Source organism: Stenella coeruleoalba (assembly GCF_951394435.1).
Source record: "Stenella coeruleoalba genome assembly, chromosome: 5".
NCBI lineage: Eukaryota > Metazoa > Chordata > Mammalia > Artiodactyla > Delphinidae > Stenella > Stenella coeruleoalba.
Window position 1 is genome coordinate 96,719,685 of NC_137150.1, and position 18,241 is coordinate 96,737,925.

At 39.3% G+C, this 18,241-nt stretch overlaps 1 protein-coding gene across 1 annotated transcript in view; it reads right to left on the reverse strand.

The window, feature by feature from the left end:
• The window catches only part of ADGRG7 (adhesion G protein-coupled receptor G7), a gene marked incomplete at both ends in the record, with an annotated part of 97,322 nt that overhangs the window by 40,925 nt on the left and 38,156 nt on the right, over window positions 1-18,241 (reverse strand). The window contains 5 exon segments of the mRNA XM_079921441.1: window positions 6,915-7,027; window positions 9,820-9,975; window positions 10,310-10,473; window positions 13,157-13,261; window positions 13,375-13,566. Of these exon segments, the coding sequence (XP_079777567.1) occupies window positions 6,915-7,027; window positions 9,820-9,975; window positions 10,310-10,473; window positions 13,157-13,261; window positions 13,375-13,566 (730 nt within the window).

Here is an 18,241-nt window from a genome sequence, read left to right on the forward strand (position 1 = left end):
TTCCTGCATAAAGGTCTTTTCTCTCCTTAGGTAGGTTTATTCCTATGTATTTTACTCTTTTTGTTGCAATGGTAAATGGGAGTGTTTCCTTAATTTCTCTTTCATATTTTTCATCATTAGTGTATGGGAATGCAAGAAATTTCTGTGCATTAATTTTGTATCCTGCTACTTTACCAAATTCATTGATTAGCTTTAGTAGTTTTCTGGTAGCATCTTTAGGATTCTCTATGTTTAGTATCATGTCATCTGCAAACAGTGACAGTTTTACTTCTTTTCCAATTTGTATTCCTTTTCTTTTTCTTCTCTGATTGCTGTGGCTAAAACTTCCAAAACGATGTTGAGTAATAATGGTGAGTGGGCAATTTTGTCTTGTTCCTCATCTTAGAGGAAATAGTTTCAGTTTTTCACCATTGAGAACGATGTTGGCTGTGGGTTTGTCATATATGGCCTTTATTATGTTGAGGTAAGTTCCCTCTCTGTCTACTACCTGGAGGGTTTTATCATAAATGGGTGTTGAATTTTGTTGAAAGCTTTTTCTGCATGTATTGAGACGATCAATTGGTTTTTCTCCTTCAATTTGTTGATATGGTGTATCACATTGATTGATTTGTGTATACTAAAGAATCCTTGCATTCCTGGGATAAACCCCACTAGATCATGGTGTATAATCTTTTTAATGTGCTGCTGGATTCTGTTTGCTAGTATTTTGTTGAGGATTTTTGCACCTATGTTCATCAGTGATATTGGCCAGTAGTTTTCTTCTTTTGTGACATCTTATGTCTGGTTTTGGTATCAGGGTGATGGTGGCCTCGTAGAATGAGTTTGGGAGTGTTCCTCTCTGCTATATTCTGGAAGAGTTTGAGAAGCATAGGTGTTAGCTCTTCTCTAAATGATTGATAGAATTCACCTGTGAAGCCATCTGATCCTGGGCTTTTGTTTGTTGGAACATGTTTAATCACAGTTTCAATTTCAGGGCTTGTGATTGGTCTGTTTATATTTTCTGTTTCTTCCTGGTTCAGTCTCAGAAGGTTGTGCTTTTCTAAGAATTTGTCCATTTCTTCCAGGTTGTCCATTTTATTGGCATAGAGTTGCTTGTAGTAGTTTCTTAGGATGCTTTGTATTTCTGCAGTGTCTGTTGTAACTTCTCCTTTTTCATTTCTAATTTTATTGATTTGAGTGCTCTCCCTCTTTTTCTTGATGAGCCTGGCTAATGGTTTATCAATTTTGTTTATCTTCTCAAAGAACCAGCTTTTAGTTTTATTGATCTTTGCTATCATTTCCTTCATTTCTTTTTCATTTATTTCTGATCTGATCTTTATGATTTCTTTCCTTCTGCTAACTTTGGGGTTTTTTTGTTTTTATTTCTCTATTTGCTTTAGATGTAAGGTTAGATGTTTTTTGAGATGTTTCTTGTTTCTTTTTTTTTTTTTTTGGCTATGTTGGGTCTTCATTGCTGCACACGGGCTATCTCTAGTTGCGGCAAGCAGGGGCTATTCTTTGTTGCGATGCACAGGCTTCTCATTGCGGTGGATTCTCTTGTTGCAGAGAATCAGCTCTAGGCATTCAGGCTTTGGCACCTGTGGCACTCGGGCTCAGTAGTTGTGGCTCGTGGGCTCTAGAGCGCAGGCTCAGTAGTTGTGGCACACAGGCTTAGCTGCCCCCATGGTATGTGGGATCCTCCCAGACCAGGGCTCTAACCCACGTCCCCTGCACCAGCAGGCAGATTCTTAACCACTGCGCCAGTAGGGAAGTCCAAGATGTTTCTTGAGGTAGGATTGTATTGCTATAAACTTCCCTCTTAGAACTGCTTTTGCTGCAACCCATAGGTTTTTGGGAGTGGTGTTTCATTGTCATTTGTGTCTAGGTATTTTTTGATTTCCTCTTTTATTTCTTCAGTGATCTCTTGGTTATTTAGTAGTGTATTGTTTAGTTTCCACGTGTTTGTATTTTTTACAGATATTTTCCTGTAATTGATATCTAGTCTCATAGCATTGTGGTCAGAAAACATACTTCATACGATTTCAATTTTCTTAAATTTACCAAGGCTTGATTTGTGACCCAAGATATGATCTATCCTGGAGAATGTTCCATGAGCACTTGAGAAAAATGTGTATTCTGTTGTTTTTGGATAGAATGTCCTATAAATATCAATTAAGTCCATCTTGTTTAATGTATTATTTAAAGCTTGTGTTTCCTTATATATTTTCATTTTGGATGATCTGTCCATTGGTGAAAGTGGGGTGTTAAAATCCCTGAATATAACTGTGTTATTTTCAATTTCCCCTTTTATGGCTGTTAGCATTTGCCTTATGCATTGAGGTGCTCCTAGGTTGGGTGCATATATACTTACAATTGTTACATCTTTTTCTTGGATTGATCCCTTGATCATTTTGTGGTGTCCTTCTTTCTCTCTTGTAATAGTCTTTATTTTAAAGTCTATTTTGCCTGATATGAGAACTACTACTCCATCTTTCTTCTGATTTCCATTTGCATGAAATTTCTTTTTCCATCCCCTCACTTTCAGTGTGTATGTGTCCCTAGGTCTGAAGTGGGTCTCTTGTAGACAGCATATATACAGGTCTTGTTCTTGTATCCATTCAGCCAGTCTATGTCTTATGGTGGGAGCATTTAATCCATTTACATTTAAGGTAATTATCGATATGTATTTTCCTATTCCCATTTTCTTGATTGTTTTAGGTTTGTTATTGTAGGTCTTTTCCTTCTCTTGTGTTTCCTGCTTAGAGAAGTTCCTTTAGCATTTGTTGTAAAGCTGGTTTTGTGGTGCTGAATTCTCTTAACTTTTGCTTGTCTCTAAAGGGTTTAATTTTTCCTTTGAATCTGAATGAGATCTTTGCTGGGTAGAGGAATCTTGGTTGTAGGTTTTTCCGTTTCATCACTTTAAATATGTCCTGCCACTCCCTTCTGGCTTGCAGAGTTTCTGCTGAGAAATCAGCTATTAACCTTATGGGGATTCCCTTGTATGTTATTTGGTGCTTTTCCCTTGCTGCTTTTTTTTTTTTTTTAATTAATTTATTTATTTAGGCTGTGTTGGGTCTTCATTTCTGTGTGAGGGCTTTCTCTAGTTGCGGCGAGCGGGGGCCACTCTTCATCGCGGTGCGTGGGCCTCTCATTGTCACGGCCTTTCGTGTTGTGGAACACAAGCTCCAGATGCGCAGGCTCAGTAGCTGTGGCTCACGGGCCCAGTTGCTCCGCGGCATGTGGGATCTCCCCAGACCAGGGCTTGAACCCGTGTCCCCTACATTGGTAGGCAGATTCTCAACCACTGCGCCACCAGGGAAGCCCCCTTGCTGCTTTTAATATTTTTTCTTTGTATTTAATTTTTGATAGTTTGATTAATGTGTGTCTTGGCGTGTTTCTCATTGGATTTATACTGTATGGGACTCTCTGTGCTTCCTGGACTTGACTATTTCCTTTCCCATATTAGGGAAGTTTTCAACTATAATCTCTTCAAATGTTTTCTCAGTTCCTTTCTTTTTCTCTTCTTCTGGGACCCCTATAACTCAAATGATGGGACATTTAATGTTGTCCCAGAGGTCTCTGAGACTGTCCTCAAGTCTTTTCATTCTTTTTTCTTTATTCTGCTCTGTGGTAGTAATTTCCACTATTTTATCTTCCACGCCACTTATCCGTTCTTCTGTCCCAGTCATTCTGCTATTGATTCCTTCTAGAGAATTTTTAGTTTCATTTATTGTGCTGTTCATCATTGTTTGTTTGCTCCTTAGGTCTTCTAGGTCCTTGTTAAATGTTTCTTGTATTTCCTCCATTCTATTTCCAAGATTTTGGATCATCCTTACTATCATTACTCTGACTTCTTTTTCAGGTAGACTGCCTATTTCCTCTTCATTTGTTAGGGGTGATGGGTTTTTACCTTGCTCCTTCATCTGCTGTGTATTTCTCTGCCTTCTCATTTTGCTTAACTTACTGCATTTGGTGTCTCCTTTTCGCAGGCTGCATGTTCATAGTTCCCACTTTTTCCCCCGCAGTGGGTGAGGTTGGTTCAGTGGGTTTTGTAGGCTTCCTGGTGGAGGGGACCACTGCCTGTGTTCTGGTGGATGAGGCTAGATGTTGCCTTTCTGCTGGGCAGGACCACGTCCAGTGGTGTTGTGTGGGGTGTCTGTGACCTTATTATGATTTTAGGCAGCCTCTTTGCTGATGAATGGGGTTGTGTTCCTGTCTTTCTGTTTGGTATGGGGTGTCAAGAACTGTAGCTTGCTGGTCATTGAGTGCAGCTGGGTCTTAACACTGAGATGGAGATCTCTGGGAGAGCTTTCGCCATTTGATATTAGGAGCGGCCTGGAGGTCTCTGGTGGTCCAATGTCCTGAACTCAGCTCTCCCACCTCAGATGCTCAGGCCTGACACCTGGCTGGAGCACCAAGACCCTGTCAGCCACACGGCTTAGAAGAAAAGGGAGAAATAAGGGGCTTCCCTGGTGGTGCACTGGTTAAGATCCACCTGCCAATGCAGGGGACACAGCTTCGAGTACTGGCCCTGGAAGATCCCACATGCCGCAGAGCAACTAAGCCCATGTGCCACAACTACTGAGCCTGTGCTCTAGAGCCCGCAAGCCACAACTACTGAGCCCATGAGCTACAACTACTGAGCTCATGAGCCACAACTACTGAGTCCATGAGCCACAACTACTGAGCCCGCGTACCACAGCTACTGAGCCCATGTGCCTAGAGCCCGCGCTCCTCAACAATAGAAGCCACTGCAATGAGAAGCCCGCGCACCACACTGAAGAGTAGCCAAAGAAGTGCACAGCAATGAAGAACCAAAGCAGCCAAAAATAAATAAATAAAATAAATTTCTAAAAAAATAAATAAATAAAATGGTTAATTTTACATCCTAAATTTAAAAAAAAAAAGAAAAGGGAGAAATAAACAGAAAAAATATAAATAAATAAAATAAAGTTATAAAATAAAAAATTTAAAAAAGAAAGAGAGGGCAATGAAACCAATAAACAAATCCACCAATAATAACAAGTGCTAAAAAGTATAATAATAATTTTTTAAAATGAAGGACAGAACCCTAGGACAAATGATAAAAGCAAAGCTATACAGACAAAATCACACAAAAAAGCATACACATACACACACACAAAAAGAGAAAAAGGAAAAAAAAAATATATATATATATAAAGGAAGAGAGCAACCAAATCAATAAACAAATCTACCAAGATAATAAGCTCTAAATACTAAACTAAGATAAACATAAAACCAGAAACAAATTAGATGCAGAAAGCAAACCCCAAGTCTACAGCTACTCCCAAAGTCCACCGCCTCAATTTTGGGATGATTCGTTGTCTATTCATGTATTCCACAGATGCAGGGTACATCAAGTTGATTGTGGAGATTTAATCCACTGTTCCTGAGGCTGCTGGGAGAGACTTCCCTTTCTCTTCTTTGTTTGCACAGCTCCTGGGGTTCAGCTTTGGATTTGGCCCTGCCTGTGCATGTAGGTCACCTGAGGGTGTCTGTTCTTTGCTGAGACAGGACCGAGTTAAAGTAGCAGCTGATTAGGGGGCTGTGGCTCACTTAGACCAGGAGGAGGGAGGGGTACAGAATGTGGGGCAAGCCTGCAGCGACAGAGGGCAGCATGATGTTGCAACAGCCTGAGGCACACTGTGTATTCTCCCGGGGAAGTTGTCCCTGGATCACGGGACCCTGGCAGTGGCGGGCTGCACAGGCTCCCGGGAGGGGAGGTGTGAATAGTGATCTGTGTTTGCACACAGGCTTCTTGGTGGCTGCAGCAGCAGCCTTGGTGCTTCATGCCCGTCGCTGGTGCCCGCGCTGATAGCTATGGCACACACCTGTCTCTGGAGCTCATTTAGGTGGTGCTCTGAATCCCCTCTCCTCGCGCACCCGGAAACAATGGTCTCTTCCCTCTTAAGCAGTTCCAGACTTTTTCCTGGACTCCCTCCCGGCTAGCTGTGGAGCACTAGCCCCCTTCAGGCTGTGCACCAGCCAACCCCAGTCCTCTCCCTGGGATCTGACTTCCGAAGCTGGAGCCTCAGCTCTCATCCCCCATCTTCCCCAGACAAGCCTCGCAGGCTGGTGAGTGCTGGTCGGCACCGATCCTCTGTGCGGGAATCTCTCTGCTTTGCCCTCTGCATCCCCGTTGCTGCGCTCTCCCCTGTGGCTCCAAAGCTTCCCCCCTACCCACCCCCTGTCTCTGCCAGTCAAGGGGCTTCCTAGTGTGTGGAAACCTTTCCTCCTTCACAGTTCCCTCCCAGAGGTGCAGGTCCCATCTCTATTCTTTTGTCTCTGTTTTTTCTTTTTTCCTTTGCCCTACCCAGATACATGGGGGAGTTTCTTGCCTTTGGGAAGTCTGAGGTCTTCTGCCAGCATTCAGTAGGTGTTCTGTAGGAGTTGTTCCACATGGAGATGTATTTTTGACGTATTTGGGGGGAGGAAGGTGATCTCCACCTCTTACTCCTCCACCATCTTGAAGGTCCTCTCTCAAAATTTTTTTTAAAAGTTTTACCATTTGAAACCTTAATACAGTTTAAAATTTACTTTTATCCTCAAAAACTTGCTGATTAGCAACATTTCTGTTTGCCAATGCAGATTGGCAGTTATGCTTCTATTCAACACTAAGGAACTGTGTGGCATTGATGAACTATGGGACCACATTAATTTTATGTGACAAACTTGTAATTACATGGTATGTAATTTTCCTTCAAGGCACTTACCACAGTTTGTAAGTATACATTTATTTGTATGTATGTCTTAGTCTCTCCAGGACTGAGTATCTTGTAAAATGTATATGTTGAACTAAATCTGATTTTCTTTCCAGTTCCAAGAGACTGTATTCTAATGGGAATATGCTGAAAGGAAATGATATCAGGATAGCAATTTCTCTCATGAGAAGAGCCTGCTTCCCTTCAGGTTACCTGGTGCTGACCAGTAATATAATTGTGAGAGCCAGAGCAGCAATGGACAGTGCACATCCAAATGTGGAAAATACATCTAGTGATTCAGGATATTTATATTCCTTTTTGAAACTCTGGAAAGTAAGTTGACTCATTATTTTTAAATAACCATTCTGAACTATCTATGAAAGTCAACATCATAAAGAGGTACACTGATTAAAGCAATCAGATATATTGATCAAAATAGCCAGATATGTCTTTTTTTATATAAAGCTGTGATTTTTTTTAGCACAGGCTCCGGATGCGCAGGCTTAGCAGCCATGGCTCACGGGCCCAGCTGCTCTGTGGCATGTGGGATCTTCCCGGACCAGGGCACGAACCTGTGTCCCCTGCATCGGCAGGCGGACTCTCAACCACTGCGCCACCAGGGAAGCCCCAAGCTGTGATATTTTTAAAGGAAATAAATCAACTCCTTATCTCTAAGCAGTTTACATGAAATAGAGGCTTAAGAACAGTTACCTAACTAATTCAGTTAGGGAAGACATATATACTATTCCTCAATGTCTAAAATCAAAGTTGTTTGTGTTAGATCTAAATTGGCTAGAGTTGCTTTATTTACCCATTAAATTATTTTTATGTGTAACTATAATCCAAGGGAAAATCTGCATATCTAAGCTAATGTACTAAAAATAAAGTTGCAGAAATATTTTTATGGACATGGAAAGATATTCAAACGATCCTGTTCATTTTTCTTTGGAAAATGGGGTATAATTTTTATGTAGTATATCTATATCTACCCCAGCTTTTTAGTATGTAGTCATAGAAAAATATATTCCACATGAGTACGTACTCTTAGAAATCTGGAGAGGTAATAATGGCGGTCACTGGGTGGATAGGATATATATACATAATTATTTTTGCTTGTCTGTACTTTCTAATTTTTCAAATTGTTAAAATTAGAAAAGCTGAAAATGCTTATTTATAAAACATGAAAATAGTATAGAAACATAATTTTAAAAAGCACACGTTCCTCTTTACTGCCTCTACCCCACATCATACTCTACCTCTTGAAATCCTATTCTTCTCCAGAGGTGACCTCTTTATAGGTGCTTACAAATATTATTTATGTCTCTTTGCACAAATAAACAGGGGTTTGTTAACATAATCAAATTATTTTCAAACTATTTTAAGATATCATACACATTTTTCCATGTCAGTATATTTCTGTTGAGTAAGCAGACTCACTCTGTATGCAATGAGTATGTATTGCTTTAGTAGGGAAAAAATAAAAATAAAATAAACTTTGTTTTAAAAAATAATAAAACAGGGCTTCCCTGGTGGCACAGTGGTTGAGAGTCCACCTGCCGATGCAGGGGACACAGGTTCGTGCCCCGGTCCGGGAAGATCCCACATGCCGCGGAGCGGCTGGGCCCGTAAGCCATGGCCGCTGAGCCTGCACGTCCAGAGCCTGTGCTCCACAACGGGAGAGGCCACAAGAGTGAGAGGCCCGCGTACCGCCAAAAAAAAATAATAATAACAAAACAAAAATTTCACATTACTTCCTATCTGCAGTATACTAAGTAGATGACAAAGAATCATAGAATACGTATATCTTCAGATCTTAGAAATCATCTATACACTCAGAGCCTATCTACTCTTAAACTTTACATACAATTCTAATCAGCTTTTTTTTTTAAAATTTTGCAACCAAAACTAATTATAAACATGAGTAGGTGGGCATTGAGGCAGACTCAGATATTAGTAAGAATAGCTGAAAGTCTGACTTCAAAAAAGGAGTAAAATAACTATGACAGTATAGTCTGTATCATTTAACATACAAAGCAATCTGAGCTTTACACAGCTATTCAATAATACTAATGATCTTAAGATATCAAAAAAGGTAAAATTTTATCTTTACATTTCTGATTGAGAAATCAGATCTCTCTGTAATGCAAGTTATAAAATAAATAGTCAAAATCAATTTTTAAATATTTGGTAATTAAAATAAGAAAATGATAGTTATCTCAAAAATATTTTAAAAGCAAGGCTCTATAATTTGATATTCTATGTTGTACCAGTACGTTCTGGATCTCCATTGGCTTCTCAAATACGGGTACATCTTAGCTACTAGAAAATTAAAACATCTGCTTCTCTTTGGAAGAGTCATAGTGTTACTAGGCCCTTAGTAAGGGTAAGACACTCTACATCCCTCCCCATTCCACTGCATATAAAAACATTCCATCCAGTATATAAACAAACATTTTTGTTTTCACCAGAATAATAGGTTTCTGGAAATGAAACAAACAGAAGCCCGTCTTCCTAAAAAGGTCAGCCCAAGAAATCTCAGAGGTGTATAAACAGCTGCACACCAGAGCTGTTGCCAGTTACTTGTACGGGGTAGCACTGGAATGAAATAGCACACACGGAGGTATTATGGGACAAGTTGAATTAAAGAGCTTTTCCTCTTATATCTTCTGGCATAAACTTAGTAACTTAGATGATTACAATGGAAAAAGCTGTGGGTAACTGATGCAAACTGCCCACCCACAGCTATGTATGTACTGAACCTGTCTTCAGCACACAGCTATACAGCCTTATCTCTGGCTGTAGCAACTTCATGCTTCTGATATGTGAGTTAGTTGAGTGCAGTCCGTCAGCTCCTCTTTTGCACGTGGGCTCCCTTCTCATTATTAAATACACAGTACTGAACTCATCTATCCGGAGACTATATTGCAAAAAACTCTATTCTACTTGCCTTTACCAGCACTTCCCTTCTTAGTCCTCTAACTCCATTCCCTGTTTTTCTGTTTAATCTGAGTTGAGTGTCTATGTAAACTAACCCCCCAAATTATCTCCAGTTAGTACATACCAAAATCATATATAAGGAAATTCTTGTCAGGAAGGAGATTACCGTGCACACCCTTACCATCAATACCGCGAAGTTAGTAGTATGGTTGCAGCGGCAGCGCAAGAATCCATCAATGACTCCTTCTTTGTGACAGCCATGTGTGTCCCAATCCTTCAGGGAAAAATTCCAATAGTCACAGGCATAGGAATGAAGCTGGAATTCTTTTTCATTGTACTGTGAATTGATAAGACAATGGCAACTGATTTTTCAAAATGCTTAATTGGGTAGAAAAAAATCAAATAGGCCAAGATAAGCATATGAGAAACCAATTAGATATGTACAAAGCATAGCATCTTCATTACAGATTGAGGAGAGGAAAAGGGATACAAAATTCAAAGTAGTTAATTTTGGGTTTAGCTAGTCTACAAAAATATGGATGGAGGAAGTTGAAGTGAACACTGTCAAAGAATCTTTCAAAGAGTTGTTCTGTGAATTTCTTTTGCCCAAACTGTCCCTGGTTTTGCAATCAAGAGTGGGCTGAATTATTTCTGTTAATAGGAAAACTCACCCTTGGACTAAAAAACATTTCAACAGAAGTGCTCTGATCTTCCACATTTTCATCAGTTTTGCTTGAGATAATTTTTTGACTAAAATGTGATTTAGCTATAAAAGTTTTTGATTGGAAAAGCTTGCTGTTTTGATACACTACAAAGCCACATGCCTTGGCATTAGCTGTGAGGGGGAAAAAAGGACACTAAAATTAATAAATGAACCTTAGGGTAAGCAAGAAACAAAGTCCCATGCCATCACTGAACTGCATGACTGCTTAATACTTGGGTAAAGTACAGAAAACGTGGTTTGCTGGCTGCCTTTATTTAATTGCGGTATGTAATTAACATATGATCTGTGGTTGGCTAGTCCACCCTCATTAAGTTTTTTTCCTGAGATAAGATTCCTTATGTTCTAAATGAAAACCATAATTCCTGTCTAATCCGCCTGGAAAAAAAATTGGAAGTATATCATGTATAAAGTAAACATTCTTACTTTCTATGCAGTGAGACGGAGTGAACACGATGTGAAGGTAGCTCAAGACCACGTTGCTTCCCCCACTGACAAGACATCAAACAAGAAACAGCAGAGGGTGAACATCAGGACAGCTGTACCTAGAGGATTGCTCTGTGAGGTCTGTCTCCCATTCAGAGGGACTGAGCAGGGACCACTGTATTAACAGACCGGAGCTCAAGTTGTGCATATCAGGGAAACAGCAGAGGGTGAACTCTGCTGTATTTCACAAGTGAAAAACGTGTGTGTGTATTTGCATGTGTGTGTATATATATACGTGTGTGTGTATATATATATATATATATATATACACACACACACACATATATGTATATTATATATACAAGGAAAACTAAAGCGGTGGTGGTGAGACCAGCCTAATCAGTCTTGTGCTTTGAGAGATAGGCAGGCAAGGACCTGACAGCCCCCCAGATGTCCTCCACAGCCAGCCACTTTGCTCTGTCCTCATCTGGGAAATAAAGACATTGGCTTCTGAGGTGTTTTCATGGCACGTTAAGCCCACCAAATTGTTCCTCCTGGATACTAGGTGACAAAGTTAACCCTAAAAATGTAGTATGCCTTCTTTTTAATCTTATTTTTATAAAAGAGTGACATGCTTGATGTAAAATCCAAATCCATCCAAGTATATAGATTTAAAACATGAAATTCCCTACTCACCCATCTCCTCATTTCTACAGTATTCTGGTTATTTATTAGAAAATCATCTTTTCATCTAGATAATTAGATTCACTAGAATAAATTATATTTACCATTATCTTATAATTTTAAAAGAATCTCCATATCTCTAGACATAATCCTCCTTGATGTTTATTTATATTCTCTCTTTTCTTGATCAAACTTGTCAGAAGCTTGCATATTTTTCATTAGTCTTTCATGGAATCAAATTTTTATTTTGTTGATCAACTCTAGCATTTGTTAATTTCTATTTTTATTAATTTCTTCCTTCTAGATTTCTTTACATTTATTTTAATTTTTATGCCTCTTTAGCTGAATGATTATTTTTTAACAATTTCTTTTATTATCTAATGAATTTATTAAAGGATATACGTTTTCCTTTAAATACATAAATTCAAGGTGTACTGAATACCTAAATACAAACACAAACACTAAAAATATTCAGGAGAAAATATAGGAGACTAGCATGACTTTAGTAGAGCAATGAATTTTTTTTAAGTACCAATTACAGAAAAAAGATTGGTACATTGGACTGCATTATAAATTAAAATTTGAGTATGACAAAAGACATGAAAAACCAAGTAAAAGATAGCTATAGACTGGAGAGAAGATATTTGCAACTTCTACAACCAATAAAGAATTAGCCAATTAGAATTATATAACCAGTGAGAATTATGAACTTAGTCTTTCTAAAATATGTACTTTCTGGCACTGGATTTTTTTATTTGGGGAGAGAATAAAAGTAAATGTGTGTGTTTGGTTTGCTTATTGTAGTTGAATTAACCAATTTTTTTTTAGACTCTGAAAAGTACAATGTATGGATACCAAGGGGGAAAGAGTGGGGGTGGGAGGAATTGGGAGATTGGGATTGACACATATACGCTAGTGGTATTATGTATAAAATAGACAACTAATGAGAATGTACTGTATAGCACAGGGAACTCTACTTAATGCACTGTGGTGACCTAAATGGGAAAGAAATCTAAAAAAGAGGGCATATATGTATATGTATAGCTGATTCATTTTGCTGTACAGCAGAAACTAATGCAACATTGTAAAGCAACTATACTCCAACAAAAATTAATTAAGAAAAAAAGAAAAGTACAAACATTTCAAGATAGACATAAGAATTTCTAAAGGGCCACATGCAAGATGATAAGGAGCTCATGGTGGGCACCATACTAGTAGAGATAACTGAAAATTGGTACTGCTAGATGATGACTGCATCAATTACATAAAATATCCCAAGGTCAGGTCTATAGGATGAATTTAAGCCTGTGAGTGCCATTCTACTAGTAAACACAGGCAAAGCTTACGACTGAGTATTTTTTAAATGTATTTTTAAATGTAAAACTGAACTACTTTAGCTAGATTTTTGTTGGAAAACAGATTTGCATCCATGGCCTGAGCATTTCAATTCTGCTACCCTCCATAGGGTTTTTGCAAAGAAAGAGAGGAAAAAATAAAAAAATAAATTATCTCTATGGCCTAGAATAGTAGACTTGACATTAACATAATTTGTCATAACTCAAACATACTCAAACACAAATTATTCAGTGTGAAACAGTAAACATTATTTCTCATTCAATGGATATAAGTTATTAATTCCATGAATTGGAGTGCATTTTTTCATGTAACATAATTTAAGACCTGCTTTTCGTGGTGTTGAGCAAGATCTGAAGTTCAGCCTGTTCATTCAGATTCAGTTTGTCCACACTTGCATTTACAACTGTGGAACCAGAAACCAGAGAATCCCTAGTTCCTATGAGAAGGAAAAAAAGCAGAATTTCATAAAAGTCTACACTTTCATGAATAGAGCATTATCGGTAGCAGAATGCTCTCTGCTATTACAAGAACCTAAAACAAACAGCTCACCTTTCAGCACAGTGAAGAGAACACCTGTAGATCCCACAGTGCCTTCTGAAGAGAAATTAACAGACTGTATTGCTATATTAGGTTCTACCACTGACGTGTTGGCCAAAGACAAGGAATAAGTTTCAATTTGCTCAATAAGCCTGCATAGAATAAAATGTAACAACATAATATTGTGGAGATTTGTCATAAAATCAGTTGTGTGTGTCCCACATTCCAGTAGAAAGGAATGGGCACAGAATTCATGTGATCACAATATTGGCACAATTCCCTAAAAATATCTGACTTTCTTTACAAGAGTCTTACTTTGTTACATATACCTTTTTTTAAAGTTCTGGTGGACTCCTCCTACTGACGCCTTGGACACAGATGCCAGAAAGCTGGAATTCAAGAATGACAGATTTCCCAGTAGAAACAGTCTTTGTTATTCTGCTCTTCTCATAAAAGGATGGCGCTACCACCCTACAATGACCAGGCATTTGATTCTTGTTTCTCCAGTGCTGAGACTCAATTTCCACTTATTCAACTCTCTCCTCTCACACAAACCCCTTGGGTTCCAAAGCATCTCTTATAAGTGTCGACTCCTGAGGTGACAGTTCATATGGAATTATGGAAGAGCAGATCTCTGAGCTCATTGCCTCGGCTATTAACTAAACTTTGCAGGTTTTCACAATGTTCTTTTCTACTTTGGATAAGTTAAAAGATAGATTAGATGGAAGGTGGGAGGGAGTGGGGGGAATCTGTTAATTTGGTGCTCTCCAAAGGTAAGTCATAAGACTGTTTCTTTTCCTGTTTCCTATAAAAAATATTTCCACTCTTTCTGTACTTCATAAAACAAAATGTCTCTATTTAAGATAACTGGTTCAATCTAGTTTTCCCAGAAATGAAAGAATTTCATTAATATGTAATTGTTCTTTATTCTAAATCTTTATTCCTGACACTAATACATCTTTTCTCTTCCTCAAGTGAGATTTTAAAAAGAAATAAATTTTTAAATAATTTAAAAAACTTCATAAAAAGAATGTGATAGTCATTCATATGGAAACATTCAAGTCAACTTCTCTATTTCAAAAGTTTTCCTTTCATAACACCATTTTCTGTAATTTTCAGCAATTCACACTATGCATTTCCCACTTGATGAATAGCAATCATACTCCAGAGCTGCTTTCGACAGGAGGAGTACCTAACAAAACTGCAATCTGCTAAGAACATAGTTCATACATTCATTCAACCAACAGTGTCTGTTGAGCACCCACTAAAAGGTCAGTACCTGTGAAACACTGGCGATACTAAGGGGAGCTCCTTCAGGCATTTGAAGGCTAAAGGGAAAAATGGGCCAGGTACATGGGGGTGTTTGCTGCTTTTAAAGGGCTGCTCTAGCCACAGCCACTTGTAAGGCCTTTATTCCTTCCATATTATTCTTTCCTCCTCTTGTCGTAACTGATTGGATGATAGGTGGGTGCATGTCTCAGAGATCCCAATCAGGAGACTGGCCATCAACCTAGTACAAATGACTAGAAGCAATCTGATTCTTTTCCCTAGGAATCTTCCATTTAGTGCAGCAGTTATATCAGAAAAGCCTGGCTTTCAAAGGAACCAGAGAGGTCATTAGAGTCAGCCCTCCGTATCCACGGGTTTCGTTTCCGTGGTTGGTTGAATTTGCTAATGTGGAACCCCACGCAGATACGGATAGCCAACTACACCATTTTATATAAGGGACTTGAGCATCCGGGCATTTTGGTTTCCCTGGGGAGCCGGGGAGGTAAGAGAGGGGATGGTCCTGGAATCAATCCCCCACGGATACTGAGGGAGAATTGCATATCATTGTAAGGGCAAATACAAATTAAAAATGAGAGGTTTAATTCTTCCTGTGGAAAATAAGGGAAGAAATTTCCCTCCCCTCCTTTTTCTTTGAGCATTTACTTTAGAAAACTTGCAGGCACTTTCTCTTCTCTTTGAAATGTAAATAAATCCTTTTGAAAACTAGATTGGCATTTTGTCAAAGACCTAGGAATGTCTTTCTCAGGGACCTGGGAACCATCTCTTTGAAATGGAAACATCGAGGGAGCTAGCTAGTGCCCCTATCTCCCAGTTTCTGTGGGAGAGTAGTAGCCTAACTTCGGTGGGTGGGCACCTTGCTCCAAGTTGCAAAACTACCTCCTTTCATAAAGATATGAAAGGTTTGTTCTTCCTCTGGATAAAGTCAATTAGCTAACACAAAAGGTCACCTCAATTACCCAGTTAACTTAGGATAAACTGTGTGTGGCAAATAGTGCTGTGGAGTTCTCTTAACTGAGGACTAGTTATTATTTATCTGAAAACATGTATGTAACAGGTTGTATCTGCTTGCCTACCTAAAGAGGTCAGATTCCCTTCTTCTTCCCAGTCTATTAAGGGTTTGTCTGTGATGTTCGTCACATTCTGGTTTAATGCCTGTGCAATAATTGAAGTGTTTTCTTTCTCTACTACCTTTGTGGAGAGGATTTCTGGGTTGGGAGAAGATTTTGTTTTTAATTTTACTTCCCCAACATCATGAAAGGGTTAAATTATGAGAGAGCAGAAACTATAAATAAAGATGAGACATACATGTTTACTGAGTCATGTTAATGATAAACACAGCTGCTAACCTATTTTTCCAAGATTTAATATGGATAAGTCCAGTATTATGCTAGCGATTTACATACATTATCTCATTTGAGCCTTACAAGAATCCTGCTGAAGCGAGTCCCAAAATCACTCCCATATTACACTGAAGAATCTGAGGCTCTTTGGAGAGATATGGAGTAATTTGGACTAAATCATGTAGCTACCAAAAAGCAATGCGAAGATTTGAATCCAGAACCGTCTGATTTCAACAGCCACTGCCGTTACATTCTCCCACAGGGAAGACCCAAAACTGCTCTACTAAGAGCTTCAAAGCTGCCTTGGAAGCCCTGCCATCCCCCTGGTCCAGCATCCACAGGGCCCAGCTGTATTATGATCCTGTTCCTAGGTTCCCAGGAGATTCCATATGCCTCTTTACAGTAGCTCTCTTTTGGTTAAGATAACTTGATCAGCTGTCTTGTAAGCAAAGAAAGCTGGCTAGAACAGAAATGCAAACAGAAATGTGCAATGGAAATGTACAAGGTAGTCAGTATTAGCAGTTTTATGTTCCCAAAGTTAGGTAAACAAGGACAACTAGGAGCTTGAACGTAACAGCAAAGTTTCAAGGTTATGGATCAGTCTTTACAGCAAGTGTTCAAAATGGAGAAATAAGGTCTTAGATTCACTGATTCAGTCAGATGCCTTTACCAGCAGAGACTCTGCCCTGGCTGGGCCCACTTCAACACCCTGCCTCCTCCCAGGTTAGAACAAGAGAATGCGTGAAAGGATGCTGGAGAACTCTGCCGTGACAACGTGCGATGAATGAAGCTGGAGTGAGTTCTTTCCTCCCTGTCACTCTCCTCTGTTTCACTCTCACCCTGTCCACTTCTCCCCATATGTGTAGAAGGGGAGTTCGGTAGCTTAGAGACACAGAAAGGAAACTGTAGATGAAAGAAGGGGAAAGTCAGAGTGAGATTTACCATTTAGGCTGGTGCCTATCAGGAGACCTCCACATTGGTCTCAGTTCAGCGGATGGAGTTTGGAAAGGAAGAGTTGCCCCAAGTAACAATTAATTTCCTTCCAGGGGAGAGAGGAGAGAGAGAGAGAGAGATTACCTCTGTTGGCAGCTCACCAAGAGTGTTCTCCTGAGGAGAGCTAAGAGCTTGCTGACACGATCTTAGGGCTCGAGATTGAGGCAAAAGCCTTATTTACATGAATAAAGACCTGAGTCCACAAGGGTTTACACAAAAGATCACCTGGGAGAGGGTAAACTGATAGCCCATCATTAGAAAAATAAGTAGACTAGAAATTCAGAGTGGGAGGAAGGAAGGATTGAGTGTGGTTATACCATTTCATATTTCAACGCATCCTATATTGAAATTTTTTATTTATCCTCTAAACACCTTCTTCTATGCCATTTGGACTTTACACATAAAATCACACATAATTGTTTTCTTTTTTCTCCATGCCTTAAGCCAGTAAAATTCATAACTGTTTATTAATGGGACAGTGTTTTCATCTATTTCATGATCTGTGACTTTCTCAGCCAAATCCCACAATGGCTCTTTCCTCAGCCTTCTCACCAAAAACATCCACTCCTCTCCTTTGCCTCCAGCAAGACTGCAAACACAGAACCTCCAGCTCTGAAGGGAGTTCACTGAACATAGACTCTGGACCAACTTCAAGAAAAATGGGAGTGTTCACACTCCCAGTGAGAAGGACCCAGACTCCTAGAGAAATCTGAAGTCATAAAATACACCAGTTCAATTGTTTATAACACCTCTACCATCATCTCTCAGAATTATAATCTTGTCAATGTTCTGTTTCAGGCATTTGCACTTTTTCTACTTTGAGGACTCAACACTAAATAGGTACTGGTTATAATATTAGAGAACTGAGAACTACTAGGAATTTCTCCTAAGGAAATAATAGGTCATGCGAACAAAGATTATGTACAAGAATGAAATACCAAAAGACTTGAAGCTATCTAAATGTCCAGCAGCAGAGAACTGCTTAAATAATAGCTGACTCATATCATGCAGTTATCTAAAATTTATGATGTAGATGCATAAGTATTTATATTAAAAAGATGTTTACGAAGTATTAAAGTGACAACAACAAGTTATAAATTAAAAGAGTATGTAGGGCTTCCGTGGTGGCACACTGGTTGAAAGTCCACCTGCCGATGCAGGGGACACGGGTTCGTGCCCCGGTCCGGGAAGATCCCACATGCCACGGAGCGGCTGGGCCCGTGAGCCATGGCCGCTGAGCCTGCGTGTCAGGAGCC